At 40.9% G+C, this 21496-nt stretch overlaps 1 protein-coding gene across 17 annotated transcripts in view; it reads right to left on the bottom strand.

Moving 5' to 3' along the window:
• The window catches only part of LOC137370159 (CYFIP-related Rac1 interactor B), a 235911-nt gene that overhangs the window by 92412 nt on the left and 122003 nt on the right, over positions 1-21496 (bottom strand). For all 17 annotated transcript variants that reach the window (XM_068032426.1, XM_068032411.1, XM_068032415.1 and 14 more), the window contains one exon: positions 8794-8829. Coding sequence is in view for 1 of the 17 variants with exons in the window: in XM_068032408.1 (XP_067888509.1) it covers positions 8794-8829 (36 nt within the window). In the remaining 16 variants the exon portion in view is untranslated. The remainder of the gene's footprint in view (positions 1-8793; positions 8830-21496) is intronic.

Here is a 21496-nt window from a genome sequence, read left to right as displayed (position 1 = left end):
AAACTGGACTTCAGAAGACATTTGAGACAAAGTTTGAAAAGTCAAATCTCCACTGATTTTTTTTTTAAAATTGCGATACTACTTTTCAATATTTTACTTATGTAACAAGATTCAACTGCAGATCAGTGATAGCACAAACCTTTATAAGTCAGCAATTTTGAAATCAAATATTGAAATGGCAAAACTTAATCTACATTCACCCATTCACAACAAATGTATCTTAAACAGCAACATAATCTTACCTTTCATAAAATGATTTACAACTGCAACTGCTGCTTTAAATATACCGCGAAATAGAGTGAATAGCCAAGCCACACAGACCAGAAAAGGTCTATCTGGCTTTGCTTGAACAGCTGATCTCAGCTACAGCCACTGTATGGCTATTACAATTGGCTCCAATGTCCCAGTTTAGGGAAAGGAAAATAAGCTTCCATTCCTGATCAGTAGCCTCCCTGGGGACATCAGGTCAGCTGCAATGGTGCCACAGACAAGTTGCCTACAAATATCCACTGTCTAGAATCATATATAAAGGGTCATATGAAATGCTGCCTTACAACTGCAAAACCAGAACCAACAAGGATTTAATACCTTCAGGAGATAAAAGGAAGAGGTATTTCAGTGCTACATATAAAAACTAATTGGAACCTGTTATAGTCGTGAAATTCAAGTGTTATGAACAGAAACAAAAGTTGCATTACAAATGAGCAGAATACCATGACAAGATTACAGAAACATCTAGTCAAGTGGCATCTACAGTAGTTCATAAAGCATTCTCAAGTGCTTCTATTGTTAAAAGCAATACTGTATGCAATCAAGAGGATTTTTTTTTTTTTAAAGATATGCAATTGTCTTTTTTCTTGGCAGAGAATGGGCAAGCATGAACGGGCAAACAGAAAATGATTGTTTACATAAACGTATGCATCAGCATCTTCCTCCTTCATTTAATGACCATTTTTTTAAAACTCTGGTGTACAGATCAGCCTATTTTTGAATCACATATTACATTTTGCACATCAAAGGTTATTGCGGAAAATAAAAGCTCATGGTGTCGGGGGTAACATATTGGCATGGATCGAAGATTGGTTAGCTAACAGGAAACAGAGAGTAGGCATAAATGGGTCATTTCTGGTTGGCAAGATGTAACGAGTGGTGTGCCACAGGAATTTGTGCTGGGGACTCAACTTTTTACAATTTATATAAATGACATAGATGAAGGGACCGAAGGTATGATTGCTAAATTTGCTGATGACACAAAGATTGGTAGGAGGAGGACATAAGGAGGCTACAAAGGGATACAGATAGGTTAAGAGAGTGGGCAAACACCTGGCAAATGGAGTACAATGTGGGAAAGTGGGAAATTGTCCACTTTGGCACGTAAAATAAAAAAGCACATTATCTAAATGGTGAGAGATTGCAGAGCTCTGAGATACAAAGTGATCTGTGTGTCCTAGTGCATGAATCGCAAAAGGTTAGTATAGAGGTACAGCACGTAATTAGGAAAGCTAACAGAATGTTATCATTTATTGCAAGGGGAATTGAATACAAAAGTAGGGAGGTCATGCTTCAGCTATACAGGGCAGTGGTGAGACCACATCTGGAGTACTGTGTACAGTACTGGTGTCCTTATTTAAGGAAGGATGTAAATGCCTTGGAGGCAGTACAGAGAAGGTTTATACGACTAATAGCTGGAATGGGTGGCCGGTCTTATGAAGAAAGATTGGACAGGCTAGGTTTGTATCTGATGGAATTTAGAAGAGTAAGAGGTGACTTGATTGAAACATATAAGATCCTGAGGGGTCTTGACAGGGTAGATGTGGAAAGGATGTTCCCTTTGTGGGAGAATCTCGAACTAGGGGTCACTGTTTAAAAATAAGGGGTCGCCATTTAAGACAGAGATGAGGAGAATTTTTTTTCTGAAGGTCGCGAGTCTTTGGAAGTCTCTTCCTCAAAAGGCAGTGGAAGCAGAGTCTTTGAATATTTTTAAGGCAGAGGTAGATAGATTCTTGATAAGCAAGGGGGTGGAAGGTTATCAGGGTAGGTCGAAATGTGGAGTAATCAGTTCAGCCAAGAACTTACTGAATAGCGGAGCAGGCTCGAGGGGTCGAGTGGCCTACTCCTGCTCCTAATTCGTATGTATATATGTATATGGATGCCCAGGGCAAAACATTTCCACAGCTTTTTCCTTTTTACTTCCTCAAGGATATGCAGTAGACTTACAGAAAAAAAAATTCTGGTCTATAATGTCAGAATCTTTGACATTAAATTACTGCATTGTTTTCTTACCAACTGAGAAAAGATTTTAAAAATTCTGATTACAATACTTTTTTGTCTTTGAGAACCTTATATTCCAGCCAAGTGAAGAATCATCTTGGTAAAAATCAACATGTAAGTGCAGAGGCTGAAGGAGGAAAGGTGTGAGAATAGTGGCAAAGAAACTTGGTGTGGGATTTAGGCGGACTGTTGAGAATGAGAATTTTAAAGGAGTGGCCAGAGGGGGGCAAGAAGATGAGGTGCTCAAAAGGAGGAGATGGGGCCCGAGGAATAGGAGTATGGACCAAGATAATATTTGGTGCTAAGGGCCACACCCCCAGCATGGCAGTTTGGGTTGGGGAAGTGATGGAAGGTATTGCTGGACTGGAGGCCACGGGGAAAGGTGCTGTCATTCATAAACCCATGTTTTGATCAAGGCTATATCCCAGAGTGGGGGATTCAATTACTAGGGGTCACGAGTTCAAAGTGAGAGGGGAAAAGTTTAGGGGGGATATGCGTGGAAAGTTCTTTACGCAGAGGGTGGTGGGTGCCTGGAACGCGTTGCCAGCGGAGGTGGTAGACGCGGGCACGATAGCGACTTTTAAGATGTATCTAGACAGATACATGAATGGGCAGGAAGCAAACAGATACAGACCCTTAGAAAATAGGCGACATGTTTAGATAGAGGATCTGGATCGGCGCAGGCTTGGAGGGCTGAAGGGCCTGTTCCTGTGCTGTAATTTTCTTTGTTCAACAATGCAATTGTTGACAGCAAGGTGATGAATGGCAAGGGCCTTGCCCACAAATGAACAGATGGTCTGGAAGGAGATTCAAAGAGGGGTGGTGATTGTTGATCCACTGGCACAGTCTAGTGACCTGTGGTGATAGGGATGATCGAGACAGCAGGGAAACAGGGATAATGTAGAAAGTGAACAACTAAATAATAGCAAGAGTAGGGTTCAATCTAAGAAACTTTTAATGAAGAGTCAAGTATCAGGGTGCTAGGCTGGAATAAGGCAAAATTCAACAAGATTATAAGGGGATTGGTCTGGCCCAAACTAACTGACCAGAGAAGTTAGCAAATAAGTGGACATCACAGAATCGTTACGTATAGAAGGAGGCCATTTGGGACATCGTGTCTGGACTGGCTCGCTGAAAGAGCAACTCCCTCAGTTCCATTCCCCTGCCTTCTCCCCATCACCCTGCACATTCTCCCTTCTCATATAACTGTCCAATTCCCTTTTGAATGCTTCAATTGAACCTGCCTCCACTAGTTCTCAGGCAGTGCATTCCAGACCTTAACCACTCGCTGCCTGAAAAGGTTTTCCTCATGTCACTTTTGCTTCTCTTACCAAATACATTAAATCTGCGCCCTCTCATTCTCGATCCTTTCATGAGTGGGAACAGTTTCTCTCTATCTACTCTGTCCAGACCCCTCATGATTTTGAATACCTCTTATCAAATCAGCTCTCAGCCTTCTCTTCTCCAAGGAAAACAGTCCTAACTTCTCCAATCTATCTTCAAAACTGAAATTCCTCATCCCTGGAACCATTCTTGTGAATCTTTTCTGTACTCTCTCCAATGCCCTCAAGTCTTTCCTCAAGTGTGGCACCCAAAATTGGATGCAATACTCCAGCTGAGGCCGAACTAGTGTCTTATACAAATTCAAGGGAAGTTCTTGTACTCTATGTCCCTATTAGTAAACCCTAGGATACTGTATGCTTTATTAACCGCTCTGTCAAACTGTCCTGCCACCTTTTGCAGATGTACACCCAGGTCCCACTGCTCCTGCACCTCCTTTAGAATTTTACCCTTTATTCTATATTGTCTCTCCATGTTCTTCCAACTAAAATGAATTACTTCACATTTCTCCACATTGAACTTTATCTGCCATCTGTCTGTCCATTCCACCAACTTTTCTATGTCCTTTTGAAGCTCCACACTATCTTCCTCACAGTTCACAATGCTTCCAACTTTCGTATCATCTGCAAACTTTGAAATTATGCCCTGTGCACCAGGGTCTAGGTCGTTAATATATATTAGGAAAAGCAAGGGTCCCAACACTGATCCCTGGGAAACTCCACTACAAACCTTCCTCCAGCCTCAAAAAAATCCATTAACTACTACTCTTTGTTTCCCGTCACTCAGCAAATTTCATATCTATGTTGCTACCATCCCTTTTACTCCATGAGCTACAAGTTTGCTCACAAGTCTGTTGTGTCGCACTGTATTAAACGCCTTTTGAAAGTCCATGTACACCACATCAACAGCATTGCCCTCATCAACCCTCTCTGTTACCTCCTCAAAAAACTCTAGCAAGTTATTTAAACATGATTTTCCCTTAAGAAATCCATGCTGGCTTTCCTTAATTAATCTGCATTTGTCCATGTGACTATTAACTTTGTCACAAATTATTTTTTCTAGAAGTTTTACCAAAGTCAAACTGACTGGCCTGTAGTTTCTGGGTCTATCTTTACACCCTTTTTTGAACAAGGTGTAATGCTTGCAATTCTCCAGTCCTGTGGCACCACCCCGAGTCGAAGGAAGACTGAAAAATTATGGCCAGTGCCTCTGCGATTTCCACCCTCACTTCTCAGTATCCTTGGATACATCTAATTCGGCCCTGGTGCTTTATCCACTTTAAGTACAGACAGCCTATCAAATACTTCCTCTTGATCAATTTTAAACCCCTCTAATGTCTGACTTATCTCCTCTTTCAACATTGCCTGGATTGCATCTTCTTCCTTGGTAAAGACAGATGCAAAGTATTCATTTAATACCTCAGCTTTGCCCTCTGACTACATGTGTAAATCCCCTTTCTGGTCCCTAATCGGCCCCACTCCTCCTTTTACCACCTTTTTACTATTTATATGCCTATAGAAAACTTTGGGATTTCCTTAAATGCTAGCTGCCAGTCTCTTTTCATGGTTTCTCATCACTTCTCTTATTTGCTTTTTCACTTCCCCCTCTGGACCTTCTATATTCAGCCTGGTTCTCAATAGTATTTTTGGCCTGGCATCTGTCACAAGCACACGTTATCTTCTTTATCTTAATCCCTACCTCTTTTGTCATCCAGGGAGCTCTGGATTAGTTTTCCCTACTTTTCCCCTTCGAGGGAACATACATTGACTATACCTGAACTATCTCTTCTTTGAAGGTAGCCCATTGTTCATCCATTGGCTTTCCTGTTAGCTTTTGACTCCAATTTATTCACCCCAGCTCCATTCTTACCCCATTGAAGTTGGCCTTCTTCCAGTTAATTATTCTTACCTTGGATTGTTCTTTGTCCTTTTCCATAGTCAGCCTAAACCTTATGATACAATGACCCCTAAATGCTCTCCGACTGATACTTGATCCACTTGGCTCACCTCATTTCCAACAACCAACACTAGCAACGTACTGTTGTAGAAAATTTTCCTAAATTCACTTTCGGAACTCTTGCCCCTCACTGCCCTTTACACTACTATCCCAATCTATGTTTGGATAATTAAAGTCCCCCATTATAACTACCCTTTTAATTTTGCATCTCTCTGTAATTTCCTTGCAAATTTGTTCCTCCATGTCCTTCCCACTAGCTGGTGGGCTATAGACAACAAAGAGCAATGTAACTGCACCTTTTTTGTTCATTAGCTGGAGCCAAATTGATTTTGTCCTCGACCCCTCTGGGACATCCTTTTTCTCCAGCACTACAATGCTCTCCTTCATCAATACCACCACCCCTCCCCCGTTTTTCCCTTTCCTAACAGTCGTAGGAAATCTTTAAAATGAGATGCATAGAATATCAACTAAATATATTCCTCGAAGACAAACAGTGGGTGCATCACAGTTTAGAGATCCATGGATAAATTGAGAGATCCAAACTAAACAAACTTGACAAATATGATCAAGTTAGGGCTGATAATGAAGGCAAGGATTTGAATACATAAGGTACAGTAGGGAAGTGAAAAGTGGGAATGGAAGCACTAAAAGGGAATATGAAAACTGAGTAGCAGATAACATTGAAGGGAAATATTAAGCATTTTTATAAGCCTCTGCAAAATAGGTAATATGAAGGTAGGACCAGTGATGAAAGGAAGATTTTAATTTTTTTGTAGACGAGGGTGTGGTGGTGATGATATTAAGTAACTTTTATATTTTTTGCAAATGGCAGTGGAATTGAGAACATAGGCGTACTAAAGGAAGATTTGGAAAACCTATTTCTTCTAGTTTCGATATCAGTGAAAGCGGCTGACAATTTAAAATTGGCACTAAGAGTGAGGTGAGGAGCTAGGAAAAGATACTTTACACAGAGGGTTGTTGGAGCATAGAATGTTTTGCCATAGTGTTTTAGGGGAAAACAGGCTAACTATTTGAAGCAGAGGAAGATGCAGAGCTATGGGGAGAAAGTGGGATTAATTTTCGTTTGTTCTAGCAAACAGTCAGCACAGACACGATACGTTGAAAAGCCTCCATCTATGCTGTAAACTTCAAGGGTTCTGCAATACTCCCACAAAACAAGAAGGTGCAATGTTGGGAGATTGTTGCAATTTAGTGTAGCACAAACTGTTTACACGAATACAAAATTTTTGCTTTCTCCATTTTGAAGTGTAATTCAGTAAAACTCAAATCCACCAACCAACTGGTTTTTTGGCAAAGTTTCACAGTAAGAGGGTTCCACAGCATAAGGAGGACCAACAAACCTCAAGGGAGAACTGAATTGGTCCAAAATGAATCAGAAAAATGTGAATTTACAGAAATTTAGATGCATTCTTATTTTTCAATAAGATTTTACTATTTGCAATCCCCTGTACATGTGCAACACTATCCAGTCACACACAGCAAATGTCAAATGCTGACAGCAGCAACTCTTTCACATATGGCACTTTTCCTTACAACTTAAGGAATGTACAAGTGAATGCGATTCCTATTCAGCTGGGTACTTGCTTTTAATTTGGGCAAGACAATGGACACACATTTGTTTGGGGAGGGGAGTTTAGCCACCATTCTTGGCTATTTAGTTTGAGGACGGAGGAAGCAAGAAAAGGTGCATCTATTTTTCTTGCTTGGTGGGGTGCAGTGTGTTTTCCCATTCCCTGGCTACGTAGCTTGGGATGAAGGGAAGATGCATGCATGCTTCTCTTAGGCCTCAAACTGCAGAGAAGAAAGGGGAAGAAGAGATGAGCATATTTTTGCAAATGGCCAAAAAGCATGTCAAATTTTCTGTTGATTGGCATCCAAGATCTCACTTAACAGATCTCACTTATACACTATTTAAACTTCAGATCTAAGTAATCCAAATGCTGTACCCTCAACACATTTTGTAATGACATTATGAATCCCAATGAGTTTAAGTTATTATTTGTTCATGAATGTCAGTAACACTGGAAAAGTGACTCTGGAAAAGCCACATTTATTTCCTCTCCCTCGTTGCTGAAAGATGGTATTGAGTCACCTTTTTGAACCACTGCAGATTTTATAGTGATGATGCTCCTACAATTGTGTTATGTAAGGAATTCCACAATTTTGAACCAGTGACAATGATTGAACAATGCTGTTGTCTGAGCCAGTATGTGTATGACTCAGAAGGGAATTTGGAAATGTTGATACTCCCATGATTCCTATTAATTACAAACACAAACAAGAAATGCTGGAAATACTCAGCAGGTCTGGCAGCATCTGTGGAGAGAGAAGCAGAGTTAACGTTTCAGATCAGTGACCCTTCAGATTTCCAGCATCTGCAGTATTTTGCTTTTATTGCTATTAATTATCTTCGGTAACACTGACAACAGGTTTCTTAAAACATTAACAGCAACATTTGCTTCTTCATTTTTAATTTTGCTTGTTATTTCAAATTTCAGAAGTATGGTATTGAGTTTCCCCAAGTCCTTTTTTTCAAAAAAAAACTCACCTAGTTTATTTTAATGTTTGCTAATCATAAAGAGTTTTCTCAGTAATTAGATCATGAAATGTCGTCCATTGCACAACGCATTGTTAAGCTGAATACTTTGCTGGTATTACAGGTTCCATTTTTTCTCCGAGTATGCCCAACTCAGAAGTCACCAACATTCTAATATGCAGCAATTGGTGTCGAAGATCAATTGCCAAATGTGCTTTTAGGGGATTGGAAAGGGGTGGACAAAGAGGCAAATAATCATCTCAATTAAATTCATCCAGAATTGCTGTTCAAGGAACAGTGGAGGTAATGAATCAAATTTCTGTTTCAAGGTTCAAATGTGAAAATATGTAACGTAATCCTGTAATTTTAAACTTTCAAATGACATGGCACTGACTATTTTTAATCAAAGATATGATCACCTGTACAGTCTGGTCACAAGAACCCTTGTTTATTCGAAAAATTCTGCCCCATTTCTTTAGTAAAACCTAATGTCATCATGTAAGCTGCAATTATATGGTTTACAGAAGCCTGAAGAACGGTTTATAATTATATATGCAGTTTCCACATTATTTCTGGTATTTTATGCAAAGAAGCAGAACCAGCCTTTAATTTATTGGGGATCACATACAACAAAGTTTTTTTTTGAAAAAAAAAGCACAAGCACTTACCTACAACTTTCGCTGCTGTATCTGTTGATTCCCAATCTGGAATTATTAAAACAAAAGGAAATATATTTTTAGTCTGCATGTTCATGCCTGCAATTTTGCAAGTCAAATAATTCATGCTGCTCACAATTCATTCCGAAATACGGAAATATAAATATTTGCTGGTCCAGTAGTATAAATCTTAACGATCTTTAATTTAGGTTACTAAAACAGATTACTTTAGTGTTCACATGTTACTATGTATTTCTCACTTTCCTTCTTTTTCCTTCCAATGTTGCCGTAACACCATACACCTCTGGCTGAGAAACAGGCAACCAGTTAATCTTGTACATCAGCACACCCCCCCCCCACCCCTCCCTTTTCCTTTGCCTCACCATTGACAGTCATGCCTTCAACCACTTAGGTCCCATGCTCTGGAATTCCCTCCTTAAACTCCTCCTCCTTTTTAAGACCCTGTTTAAAACACATCTCTTTGGCCAAGCCTTTGGTTGCCCCTCTTAATATGCCATCATCTAGCTCAGTGTTTATTCATCCTTATATTTTTGTGAAGTACCTTTGGATTTTTTTTCTATATTCAAGTGATAAATACAAATTGTTGTAGCTCAACTGAATAAAACTTATGCACTAACTCTTTTTACCAAAACACCATCTTTATTACAAACCTTTCATATATATTTAATATCATGTTATTTTTAGACACCATATTTTCTGTATTGCATTCCATAACAGGTTATGAAGTGTGGCAATTTTGTTATACCTTTAGATTGTGCATTTCATACATGCACATTTATTACTTTCATTTCAGATATCTGGCAATTTAAATTTTGGCAACTTTCTACAGGAACACTTCAACAACTGCAGAAAGCCCCGATTCAGTTAAAATAAATAGCCCGTTTTGTCCCCAATTGCTGTGCTATCGGATATATTTTCCTCTGCTTCTATTCATTATCTACCTGCTGTCGCAGTCAATGAGAACGTATTATAGAATGCTATGAGGAAGGAACATCCTTGCCTCTCTTGTGAATGAGATTGTTCCATTCTCACAGCAAGAAACAGTGGTCTCTGGATGAGTCTGAATAACCCCACCACCACCCTCCCTGCTTCATTATTCCCTCTTCTCCTCCCAGCCGCCACCCCCAGCAAAAAGAAACTTTATGCTTTTATATAAAGCAGAGGAATGGAGCAAGGGATTCAACATCCGATGAAAGGAGGGAAGTATGACAGACTTGCCCAGCAACACATTGAGAGGTAGAGGCACAAATTACAAAGCCAAAACAGGTGAAAGATAGTGATTTTCAGAAAAAAAAAGTCTATGCTCGCAATATCATACTGCAGACCTTTCGTTAGCCAAGCCAATATTGTCAGTCTACCACTCTGACTCCAGCTATACTTACTTACCTGCTACTCAATAGTTTAGAGTAAAATGAGGGTCATACTGGCCTCCATTCAGCATCTCCATCATTAAATATCCTTTCCCTAATGAATGCCCGACCTTTCCAGCCATTTATAGGGTTTTAAACAAGAAAACTGGAAGGTATACCAAGAATTGCATTGAACAACATGGAGTGAAAATACAACAAAGCTAATGAAGGCCGTGTAGCGGATAGTGAAGAGGATAGCTGTAGACCCCAGAATTATATCAACGGTTTGGTTGAGTGGGCGGAAAAGTGGCAAATGGAATTCAATCCAGAGAAGTGTGAGGTAAAACATTTGGGGAGGACAAACACAGCAAGGGAATACACAATAAATGGAGAGTATATTGAGAGGGGTAGAAGTGAAAAACCTTGGAGTGCATGTCCACAGGTCCCTGAAGATGACAGGACAGGTAGATAGATTGAAGGAGGCATACGGCATGCTTTCCTTTATTGGCTGAGGTATAGAATGAAAAAGCAGGGATGTAATGCTGAAACGGTATAAAACACTGATTAGGCCACAGCTGGAGTATTATTTACAGTTCTGGTCACCACATTACAGGAAGGACCTAATTGCTCTGGAGAGAGTACAGAAGAGATTTACAGGAATGTTGCCAGAGCTTGAAATTTGCAGCTATGAGGAAAGATTGGATCGGCTAGGGTTATTTTCCTTAGAACAGAAGCTGAGGGGTGACATAATTGAGGTGTACAAAATTATGAAGGGCCTAGATAGACTAGACAAGAAAGACCTGTTTCCCCTAGCGGAGAAGTCAATTACCAGATTTAAGGTAATTGGTATAAGAATTAGAGGGGACGAGGAAAAACTTCTTCACCCAGAGGGTAGTGGGTGTCTGGATTCACTGCCCGGATCACTGATGGAAGCAGAAACCTCCAACTCATTTAAAAAGGTACCTGGACATGCACCTGAAGTGCTGTAACCTGCAAGGCTATGGACCAGGTGCTAGAAGGTGAGATTAGATTGGGCAGCTAGCTTTTTCAGATGGCGCAGACACAATGGGCTGAATGGCCTCCTTCTATGCCTCAACTTTTCTATGGTTCTATGGAAGGTGGGAGACTCCAAAGCCAAATAGGATAAGCAATAAAAGCAAAATACTGTAGATGTTGGAAATCTGAAATAAAAACAGAAAATGCAGGAAATACTCAGCAGCTCTGGCAGCATCTTTGGAGAGAGGAACAGGGTAACGTTTCAGGCCAATGACCTTTCATCAGAACTGGATAAGCAATAGTTGGATTTGAGTATACTTGGAAATTAAGCAGAAAGGTGGCAGATGAAATTTAATGGAGATAAATGCAAATGCTTCAGATGAGGAAATAAAAAATTCCAGAAAGGGACTATTTCTTAAACGGAAAGAAAATATTGTACATGGAAAATGCTACTGGTGTCAGATTTCGCTCAGGTGGTAGCACACTCACCTCTGAGTCAGAAGGATATGGGTCAAGTCCGAGTCCAGAGACTTGAGCATACTGTCTAAGCTGACACCCTTGTTAAGTACTGAGGGAGCATTAAGCTGTCAAGAGATGCTGATTTTCTCATGAGACCTTAAACAAAGACTCCATCTGCCCTCTTAGGTGGACTATTCATATTCTATGTGCAGGCCAATATTTATCCTTCAACCAACATCACAAAAACAAATTGGCTGGTCCTCATCACATTGTTATGTGTGGGATCTTACTGTGTGCAACTTGACTGCCACATTTCCCCCAACACTTGTAAAAGCACTTAATTGGCTATGAAGTGCTTTGAGACATCATGAGGTTGAGAAAGGCACGATACATATGCAAGTTCTTTCTTTCAATAAACTGAAGCTATTGCAACAATGCCCAGTGAGTAAAGCAAACCAGATGTTGGGATGCTTGAAAACTTCAATGTTGAACCAAAATAGTAAGGTAATTATCCCCACCCTCAATGATGGGGGAGCCCAACACATCAGTGCGAAAGATAAGGCTGAAGCATTTGCAACAATCTTCAGCCAGATATGCCGAGTTGATGATCCATCCCGGCCACCTCCTGAAGTCCCCAGCATCACAGATGCCAGTCTTCAGCCAATTCAATTCACTCTGCGTGATATCAAGAAACAACTGAAGGCACTGGATACTGCAAAGGCTATGGGCCCTGAGAATATTCCTGCAATAGTACTGAAGACCTGTGCTCTAGAACTTGCCCGCCCCTAGCCAAGCAGTTCCAGTACAGCTACAACACTGGCATGTACCCGGCAATGTGGAAAATTGCCCAGGTATGTCCTGTACACAAAAAGCAGGACAAGTCCAACCCGGCCAATTACCACCCCATCAGCCTACTCTCAATCATCAGTAAGCTGATGGAAGGTGTCATCAACAGTGCCATCAAGCAGCACTTGCTTAGCAATAACCTGCTCAGTGATGCTCAGTTTAGGTTCCACCAGGCCACTCAGCTCCTGACCTCATTACAGCCTTGGTTCAAACATGGACAAAGAGCTGAACTCAAGAGGTGAGGTGAGAGTGACTGCCCTTGACATTAAGGCAGCATTTGACTGAGTTTGGCATCAAGAAGCCCTAGCAAAACTGAAGTCAATGGGAATCAGGGGGAAAACTCTCTGATGGTTGGAGTCATACCTAACGCAAAGAAAGATGGCTGTGGTTGTTGGAGGTCAATCATCTGAGCTCCAGGACATCACTGCAGGAGTTCCTCAGGGTAGTGTCCTAGGCCCAACCATCTTCAGCTGCTTCATCAATGACCTTCCTTCAATCATGTCAGAAGTGGGGATGTTCGCTGATGATTGCACAATGTTCAGCACCATTCGCAACTCCTCAGATACTGAAGCAGTCAGTGTAGAAATGCAGCAAGACCTGGACAATATCCAGACTTGGGCTGATAAATGGCAAGTAACATTCGCGCCACACAAGTGCCAGGCAATGACCATCTCCAACAAGAGAGAATCTTAGCATCTCCCCTTGACATTCAATGGCATTACCATCGCTGAAGACCCCCACTATCAACGTCCCAGGGGCTAACATTAACCAGAAACTAAACTGGAGTAGCTGTATAAATACCGTGGCTACAAGAGCAGGTCAGAGGCTAGGACTCCTGCAGCAAGTAACTCACCTCCTGACTCCCCAAAGCTTTTCCACAAGGCACAAGTCAGCAGTGTGATGGAATACTCACCACTTGTCTGGATGGGTGCAGCTCCAACAACACTCAAGAAGCTCGACACCATCCCGGACAAAGCAGCCCGCTTGATTGGCACCACATCCACAAACATTCATTCCCTTCATCTTCGACGCACAGTGTCAGCTGTGTGTACCATCTACAAGATGCACTGCAGCAATGCACCAAGGCTCCTTAGACAGCACCATCCAAACCCGCGACCTCTACCAGCTAGAAGGACAAGGGCAGCAAATGCATGGGAACACCTGCAAGTTCCCCTCCAAGTCACACATATATATCGCCGTTCCTTCACTGTCATTGGGTCAAAATCCTGGAACTCCCTTCCTAACTGCACTAAAGGTTAACCTCCCCCACATGGACTGCAGCAGTTCAAGAAGGCAGCTCACCACCACCTTCTTGAGGGCAATTAGGAATGGGCAATAAATGCTGGCCTTGCCAGCGACGCCCACATCCCATGAATGAATAAATTTAAAAAAACTTTAGAAATCATTGGTCAGATTGCATATTGTGCAGTTCTGATCATTGCAGGACAGAAAGGACAAAAACCAACTATTCAAAGGATATGCAAGACAGCAACCAGAATGAGTGTGGGGAAGGAGAAATTCATAATGAGGAGTGATATCATTTGGACATATCCTCACTGGAACAAAGAAAGTTGAGAGGACATATAATTGCTGTTCTTTAGCATTCTGAAAGGGAATAGATAATGTAGACCAAGACAAGCTACTTCACTTGATGCAAAAAGAAAATCAGAGGGCACAGCCTGCATTGAAGGGGAATAAAATCAAATGTGTGGAAGTAATAATATTCAGTGAACAAGTGGTCAAGTAATGCAACAGGCTCCCAAGGAAAGTGATGGAAACAGTTAGCATTAATTGATTCAAATGCAAGCTGATAGATTTGTTTCAGAAAATAACATTTGCAATACAGTACATGAGTAATTTGAGACATGACCCACAGTAAATGTCAATAACTCAGGAGGAAAAGATGACTTTGGACCTGTGGTCAAGGCTTTCTTGACTCATGTTTGGATCTGTTGTAGACTAAGTAAGAGAGATAGATTGCTATGATTACTCAATTCCAGTGTCATTGTATCATGTGGCTGGCAGGATGGTAGAAGGTGAACGAGATGGATTTCGGTCTTTTATTGTCTACCAATTCCTATGTAAGAACATGCGCACTTTTCCTCAAATTAATTTTCAGGGCTCAGATACAGGCTACGTACGTACATACAACCTGAGCCCCATAGGATGTTGTTACCTAACACTATGTTTGAACATGAAGGTTTAAATAAATTGGGAAAAAATTTAAATCGACATTCATTAACTTGCAGAGGCAATGCTAAAGGCGATTCTCCCCAATTCTGCTGACTTGCAATTTAATTTCGAATATTAAGTTACAGTTTAAAACTTCAGAGTAAAATAGACACACATTGCAAATCAAACTTTCTTTTTCACATAACCTTAATTTTCTACAGTGCAATATAAACACTTGAGGGCAGTGCAGCACATCAGTGCTCAAAAAGTCTCCACCGAAGTGCAGAAAGATGCAAATTCTATACCCGCCATTTCTTTCAAGGCAAAATCATGACCTGAGCAATGCTGAGACACCACCTCAAGGGCATATTATAACTAGTCTAGGTAAAGGCCTGGAAAGTAGGTTGGCCTAGCTGCCTCCACATTCAGAGGATATGTTTCCCATGGTACAGGGTAGCAAAATTTGCAGATAGAGTGCTTTTTGCTGCCCTGTGCTGATATTTTTCATGCTAACTTGTCTCTTGCAGACACCTGAAATGTGTGGAGTCAACTTGCCCTACACATTCTGCTGATAGTATCAGATGTCAGATGTTCTTGTTAGAATGGATGCTTACATAAATTTTCCTTTGAACAGCCCAATAATAGTAGATTAATGAAAGCAAAATACTGCAGATGCTGGAAATCTGAAATAAAAACACAGTGCTGGAAATACTCAGCAGATCTGCCAGCATCTGTGGAGAGAGAAGCAGAGTTAACATTTCAGGTCAGTGACCTTTCTTCAGAACTGGCAAAGGTTAGAAATGGAATAGGTTTTAAGCAAGTGAAGCGGGGGTGGGGGAAAAGGGACAGTGTGTGATAGGGCAGAGGGCAGGAGATATTAACTGGCAAGGTGGTCATGCAACGAAGGGAGTGTGTGCTAATGGTCTGGTGAAAGACAAAACATTAGTGCAGAAAGAGTGTTAACGACACACAGGTGAACACAAGTTATCCACAACAAAACTTTCCAAAATGTGGACCTAGGACCAGACAACTAAGTAATAGAGAATCCATTATGCTTCAATAGTACTGGAAATTAACTACCATATATATGCAGCTGATGTGTGATGACACTAATGTAAACTCTGCTCTAATTCCACGAATTGCTAAAGGGCAAAGGAATGTCTGCACCCTTTCTTCAACAGTGGCCTCTGATAGCTTAACTAGTACAAACCACACTCCAACAGGATTTATTTGGTGTGGAAATAGCTTAGAATTCTGCATGGCTATTAAGGTGAATTGAGCATGATATCTAAAGGAGATACTCAGGGACTTTTAATTGTACCTAAAGGCAGAGACAATATTCAAGCCTAATTCACTTTAAATCATTCAATTGGTCGTCTGTTCACTGAAAGTAGTGCTTGTTGCATTGAGTAAGTTATTCATCCCTTGCAATTCTACTGGCTTCAGGACAGGCAGAATAAAAGCAAGCAAGGGATCCCATAACAAGATCAACTGCTGTTGTTGCAATAATACAGCTCACTGAAGCCAACTGCTTATCCTCATATTGGGTAACTATTAAAGGGCTGCCACCATCTGTGGAACTACACCCAAGAACACATTATGACATTCAGGAGAGGGAGGAGGAGATGATGAATTAAAACACCAATTTATTGGAGTATGTCACATCGATTTCCAAAACATCAAAAACTAAAAATCGTAAAAATCTGATTATTCAGCCCTTTTTTAAAAAATCACAGACTGTACTACAAAATATTGCAGGTCAGGTTTCGCTATAATTAGCAGATTTTGTTTAGCATTATAGTCGCATGGCCATGTCAAAGAATTAGTCCACAGGCATGTTTATGCAATTTATAAAAATTCAGGCCACAGCAAAGACTGCAAAATTGGTGAGGAAGAAGGTGAAGGAGAACTGTTCAATTTTCAGATCTTTTTTATTTATTCAAGGGATGTGGGCGTCACTGACTAGGCCAGCATTTACTGCCCATCCCTAATTGCCCTGGAGGTGGTGGTGGTGAGCTTCCTTCTTGAATCGCTGCAGTCCTTGTGGTACACCCACAGTGCTGTCAGGTAGGGAGTTCCAGGATTTTGACCCAATGACAGTGAATGATCGGCAATATAGTTCCAAGTCAGGATGGTGTGTGGCTTGAACGGGAACTTGCAGCAGGTGGTGGTGTTCCCATGCATCTACTGCCCTTGTCCTTCTACAGGTGGAAGAGGTCACGGATTTGAAAGGTGCTGCCGAAGGAGCCTTGGTGAGCTCCTGCAGTGCATCTTGTAGATGGTACACACTGCTGCCACTGTGCACCGTGGTGGAGGGAGTGAATGTTGAAGGTGGTGGATGGGGTGCCAATCAAGCGGACTGCTTTGTCCTGAATAGTGTCGAGCTTCTTGAGTGTTGATGGAGCTGCACCCATCCAGGCAAGTGGAGAGTATTCCATCACACTCCTGACTTGTGCCTTGTAGATGGTGGACAGGCATTGGGGAGTCAGGCGGTGAATAACTTACCGCAGAATTCTCAGCCTCTGATCTGCTCTTTTAGCCACAGCATTTATGTGGCTAGTCCAGTTCAGTTTCTGGTCAATGGTAACCCCTGCAGGTTGTTGATAGTGGGGGATTCAGCAATTGTAATACCATGGAACATCAAGAGGAGATAGTTAGATTCTCCCTTGTTTGAGATGGTAATTGCTTGGCACTTGTGTGGCACGTATGTTCTGCTCATGGGCTGCTTCAGTATCTGAGGAGTCGCGTATGGTGCTGAACATTGTACAATCATCAGCGAACATCCCCACTTCTGACCTTATGATAGGGGGGAATGTCATTGATGAAGCAGCTGAAGATGGTTGGGCCTAGAACACTACCCTGAGGAACTCCTACAGTGATATCCTGGGGCTGAGATGATTGACCTCCAACAACCACAACCATCTTCCTTTATGCTAGGTATGACTCCAACCAGCGAAGAGTTTACCCCAATTCCCACTGACCTCACTTTTGCTACGGCTCCTTGATGCCATACTCGGTCAAATGCTGCCTTGATGTCAAGGACAGTCACTCTCACCTCACCTCTGGAGTTCAGCTCTTTTGTCCATATTTAGACCAGGGCTGTAATGAGGTCAGGAGCTGAGTGACCCTGGCGGAACCCAAACTGAGTGTCAGTAAGCAGGTTATTGCTGAACAAGTGCCATTTGATAGCACTGTCGATGTTAATGGAACCAATAAAGACAAGGAGGAAAATGGCAAATTAATGTTTTCTATCTCACTTGGAATTTTAAAAGTTGATTGAGAGTACAGCAAGAATTTAAAATGAATACAACTTCAGTGTCAAACACCATACCATGGTTTCCCAGAATACCACCAACCTCAAATGAGTGCAAACGATTCCACAGTACTATTTGAAGAGAAGGAATTTTCATCTGGCAATTTACCAACATTCTTGTTTCAACCGGCTCCACCAAAAACATATCACCCATTCATTCATCTGTTTGTTTGTCATCTGTAGGACCACGCTGTATGCAAATTGGCTGCTTCTTTTGTCTACATAACAATTATTAATTAATTGGTTTTAAATATTCTGAAGATGTGATAAAGCTCTGTATAAATGCTATTTTTTTTCCTTATTTAACCTAGAATTGCCTAGGTGGTCTTAATGAGATCCATGTGTCCACATGAATTATATATTGAGGCTGATATATTGACTGAATCAAATCCTTTTATGACAGTGGTGATGGGGAGATTGAGATATCAGGCCACAGTTATATTATGCAATAAGTATCAACCTTGATTGACCATTCACCAAGAATGAACACCCAAGCCGCTGATTTAAAGTCACAAATAAAAATTGCTGCCAAAAGAACAAAGGTTTGAGCGTGACTTTATATAATAAATTCTTTATTAATATTAAACATCCAAAATTGTCAACTCCGGCACCATAGCATCATTAATAATTATATTGCTCAATTGTATGGAAATGCACTTTATGATCATTTCAGAAATTAGGTCATGCTCAAATTTCCTTTACTTTTTAGCAAATTTCACTGAGCACTTACTTAGCATTAAAACGCCACTCTTCTCCAACTGCTCCAAGTGACTGTGTGTAAGTCATCAATTTACAAAAAGAAGCTTGTACAAAATACTTGAAATGTGAATGCTTGAAATTTATAGATACAACAATCCTCAGGGAGGGAGTGAAGGATTAATAACGCTGTTGGAGTAGAAGGGGAACCCTCACTTGAAAGAAAATTTACCAGAGGAGAAAAGGAAAGAAACTTTGAAATAGCAAGAGATTCAAAAAAAAACTTTTGTAGAAAGGGCAAGGAATATCAAAAGGAAAAATTAGAAAACTCAGAACATGAAAGCACAAAAGCATTCAAAACAAAGCTCAAGAGTTAGGGGCATTATTAGCTATAGAAGAAGATGATCTAGAAGCCATAATGGAAACATGGTTTGGATTTGGAAAGGACTGGGAATTGAATATTCATAGAAACATAGAAAATAGGAGGAGTAGGCCATTTGGCCCTTCAAGCCTGCTCCGCCATTCATTATGATCATGGCTGATCATCCAACTCAGTATTCCTGGTTTCTCATTTTTGAAGAGTAGGGAGGGGTAGGATGACTGTATTAATAAAGCATTCTAACTCATCACTAGCATTCAAGCAAGTTCTAGGTGTCTGCACCAAGACAGAATCCATAATGGACAGATTTGAAGAATAGGAAGGCAATGGTACAATTCATTGCAGGCTACCAAACAGTGAAGGTAAGAGAGAGGAAACAATTATAGACAGGTGAAGGAGACATGCAAAACAAAAATAAAATTGGGCTATTTTAACTCTCTCCAGATAGACTGCAATAATGATGGCGTACATAGCGTGATGAACACCAGGCCTTGTTACATGATTATGTTTAAAAAACTGTGTTTTATTTTAAAAGTTCAAGATGAAGTCTGGAAGATCAGGTGACCTCACCTACACTCTGCAACAGGTTACACGGATGCAAAACTTTCTTCTGAAAAACACACAAACTGCAGGGCTAACACCTGACGAATAATGTATTTCGTCCTCCCAGACTTACGGGTCATAAAACAAGGAGTCAGTCATTCGAAAGATGTAAATGTACCAGGCAACTATTAGCACCTGGGAACAATGGAAAGACCCAAGTGACTTTGTGAAACCAGATTTCTGGACTCTGCATTTTTGGAGCAGTACAATAAGCTACTGACTTTTGAGTCCAGATAAATTTTACAGACTTTGAGGCAAAAGGGGCTGTAAGAGAAGAAACCAATGTTTGTGGCCTCAAGGCAGGCTGGAAAAAGGGAACTCCAGGGTTGCAGCCTCACAGCAGGCTGTGAGAGAAGAAACCAGCTGTTGCGGCCTCGACAGAGGGGAGACACCTGCTCTTGGAAGCCTGTTTCAGTAAAAGGCTGCGACTTGAACCTGTTTTGAAAGTTGAAGCTTGTGGAGAAGCAGAAGACTAGCAGAATCACCTTATTCACAGAAGTCCAGGTTGGAGGAGCTCAGAGAAGTGAGTGAAGAGAACACAATGTTCAAATAGTTTGGGCGATCCAATCCATTGCAACTGTGAAGAGTTAAGGACTTTTAATTGCAAAGGATTTTGTCATGAAGTCTTGCTTCAATTGTATAGAACCTCGGTTAGACCACACCTGGAGTACTGTGTGCCGTTTTGGTCCCCTTACCTTAGGAAGGATATTACTGCCATAGAGGGAGTGCAACGAATATTCACCAGATTTGCTCCTGGGATGGCGGGAGTGGCCTATGAAGATGGGGGACACTGGGCTTGTATTCTCTAGAGTTTCAAAGAATGAGGTGTGATCTCATTGAAACCTACAAAATACTTAAAGGGGTAGACAGGGTAGATGCAGTTAAGATGCTTCCCTTGGTTGAGGAGTCTAGAACCAGGGGACACAATTTCAAAATAATGGGGAAGCCACTTAGGACAAAGATAAGGAGAACTTTTTTTTTTAAAACTCAGAGGGTTGTGAATCTTTGGAATTCTCTACTCCAAAGGGCAACGGAAGCTCAGTCATTGAGTATGTTTAAAGCAGAGATTGACAGATTTCTAAATACAAATGACATAAGGGGATATGAGGATAGTGTGGGGAAAAAAAGACTGAATGGCAGGGCAGGCTCGATGGGCTGAATGGCCTACTCCTGTTCCTATGTCCATCAAAAAAGGACTGTGTAACATATGAGTGTGGCGTGAAGTTTTCAAGTATTTTCAATACGTAAAGAAAATACCTTTGTAATTTGGGCTATCAGCCACTTACAACGTACTATCCAGTTAATTGCCGATTTATTTTAGTTTATTTGTTATAAGAAGTCTTAAAGCGTGAAATCTGGTCATGTAATTCTTGAAACTGGACTAGGAGCTCATATCTCGTATTTTTCACGTTAACAATCTCACTGAACTTGTAACAGTATGCAAATAAAAAACATCTTTTGGTATGTTTATTGAACAAAAAATATATTGACCTTTTCCCCAATCCAATTAGGAAAAAGGCAAATGGAAAAGAATAATGAAGTATCAAAGATATTGGTGCTGGGCCAAAACATGGAAAGGTTCATTGAGGTTACGCAGGCATCCAGCTCAAATTAACTAGGAAGATGAGTTAGTAAACATGACAACTGATTAGCATACAGAATCTTCAAATATGAGACGCATGGAGTAAAAGGCAAAGGGAGTAGAGTTCCATGGATAAGTAGAGATATTAAAACCACACAGACTTATAAAAAGAGAGGCACTGGTAAAAATCGGGCCAAAAAAATAATAGAAAGTGTGTGATGAGGTGAAAAGGTGAAGAGGTGAGAAGGGCTTAAAAAGGAATATGAAAAGGCATATTTATGAACCAATTACGCAGAAGA

The sequence above is a fragment of the Heterodontus francisci genome, chromosome 5 (genome assembly GCF_036365525.1).
Source record: "Heterodontus francisci isolate sHetFra1 chromosome 5, sHetFra1.hap1, whole genome shotgun sequence".
In the NCBI taxonomy this organism is placed as follows: Eukaryota; Metazoa; Chordata; class Chondrichthyes; order Heterodontiformes; family Heterodontidae; genus Heterodontus; species Heterodontus francisci.
This window is presented reverse-complemented; position numbering and strand designations above follow the sequence as displayed.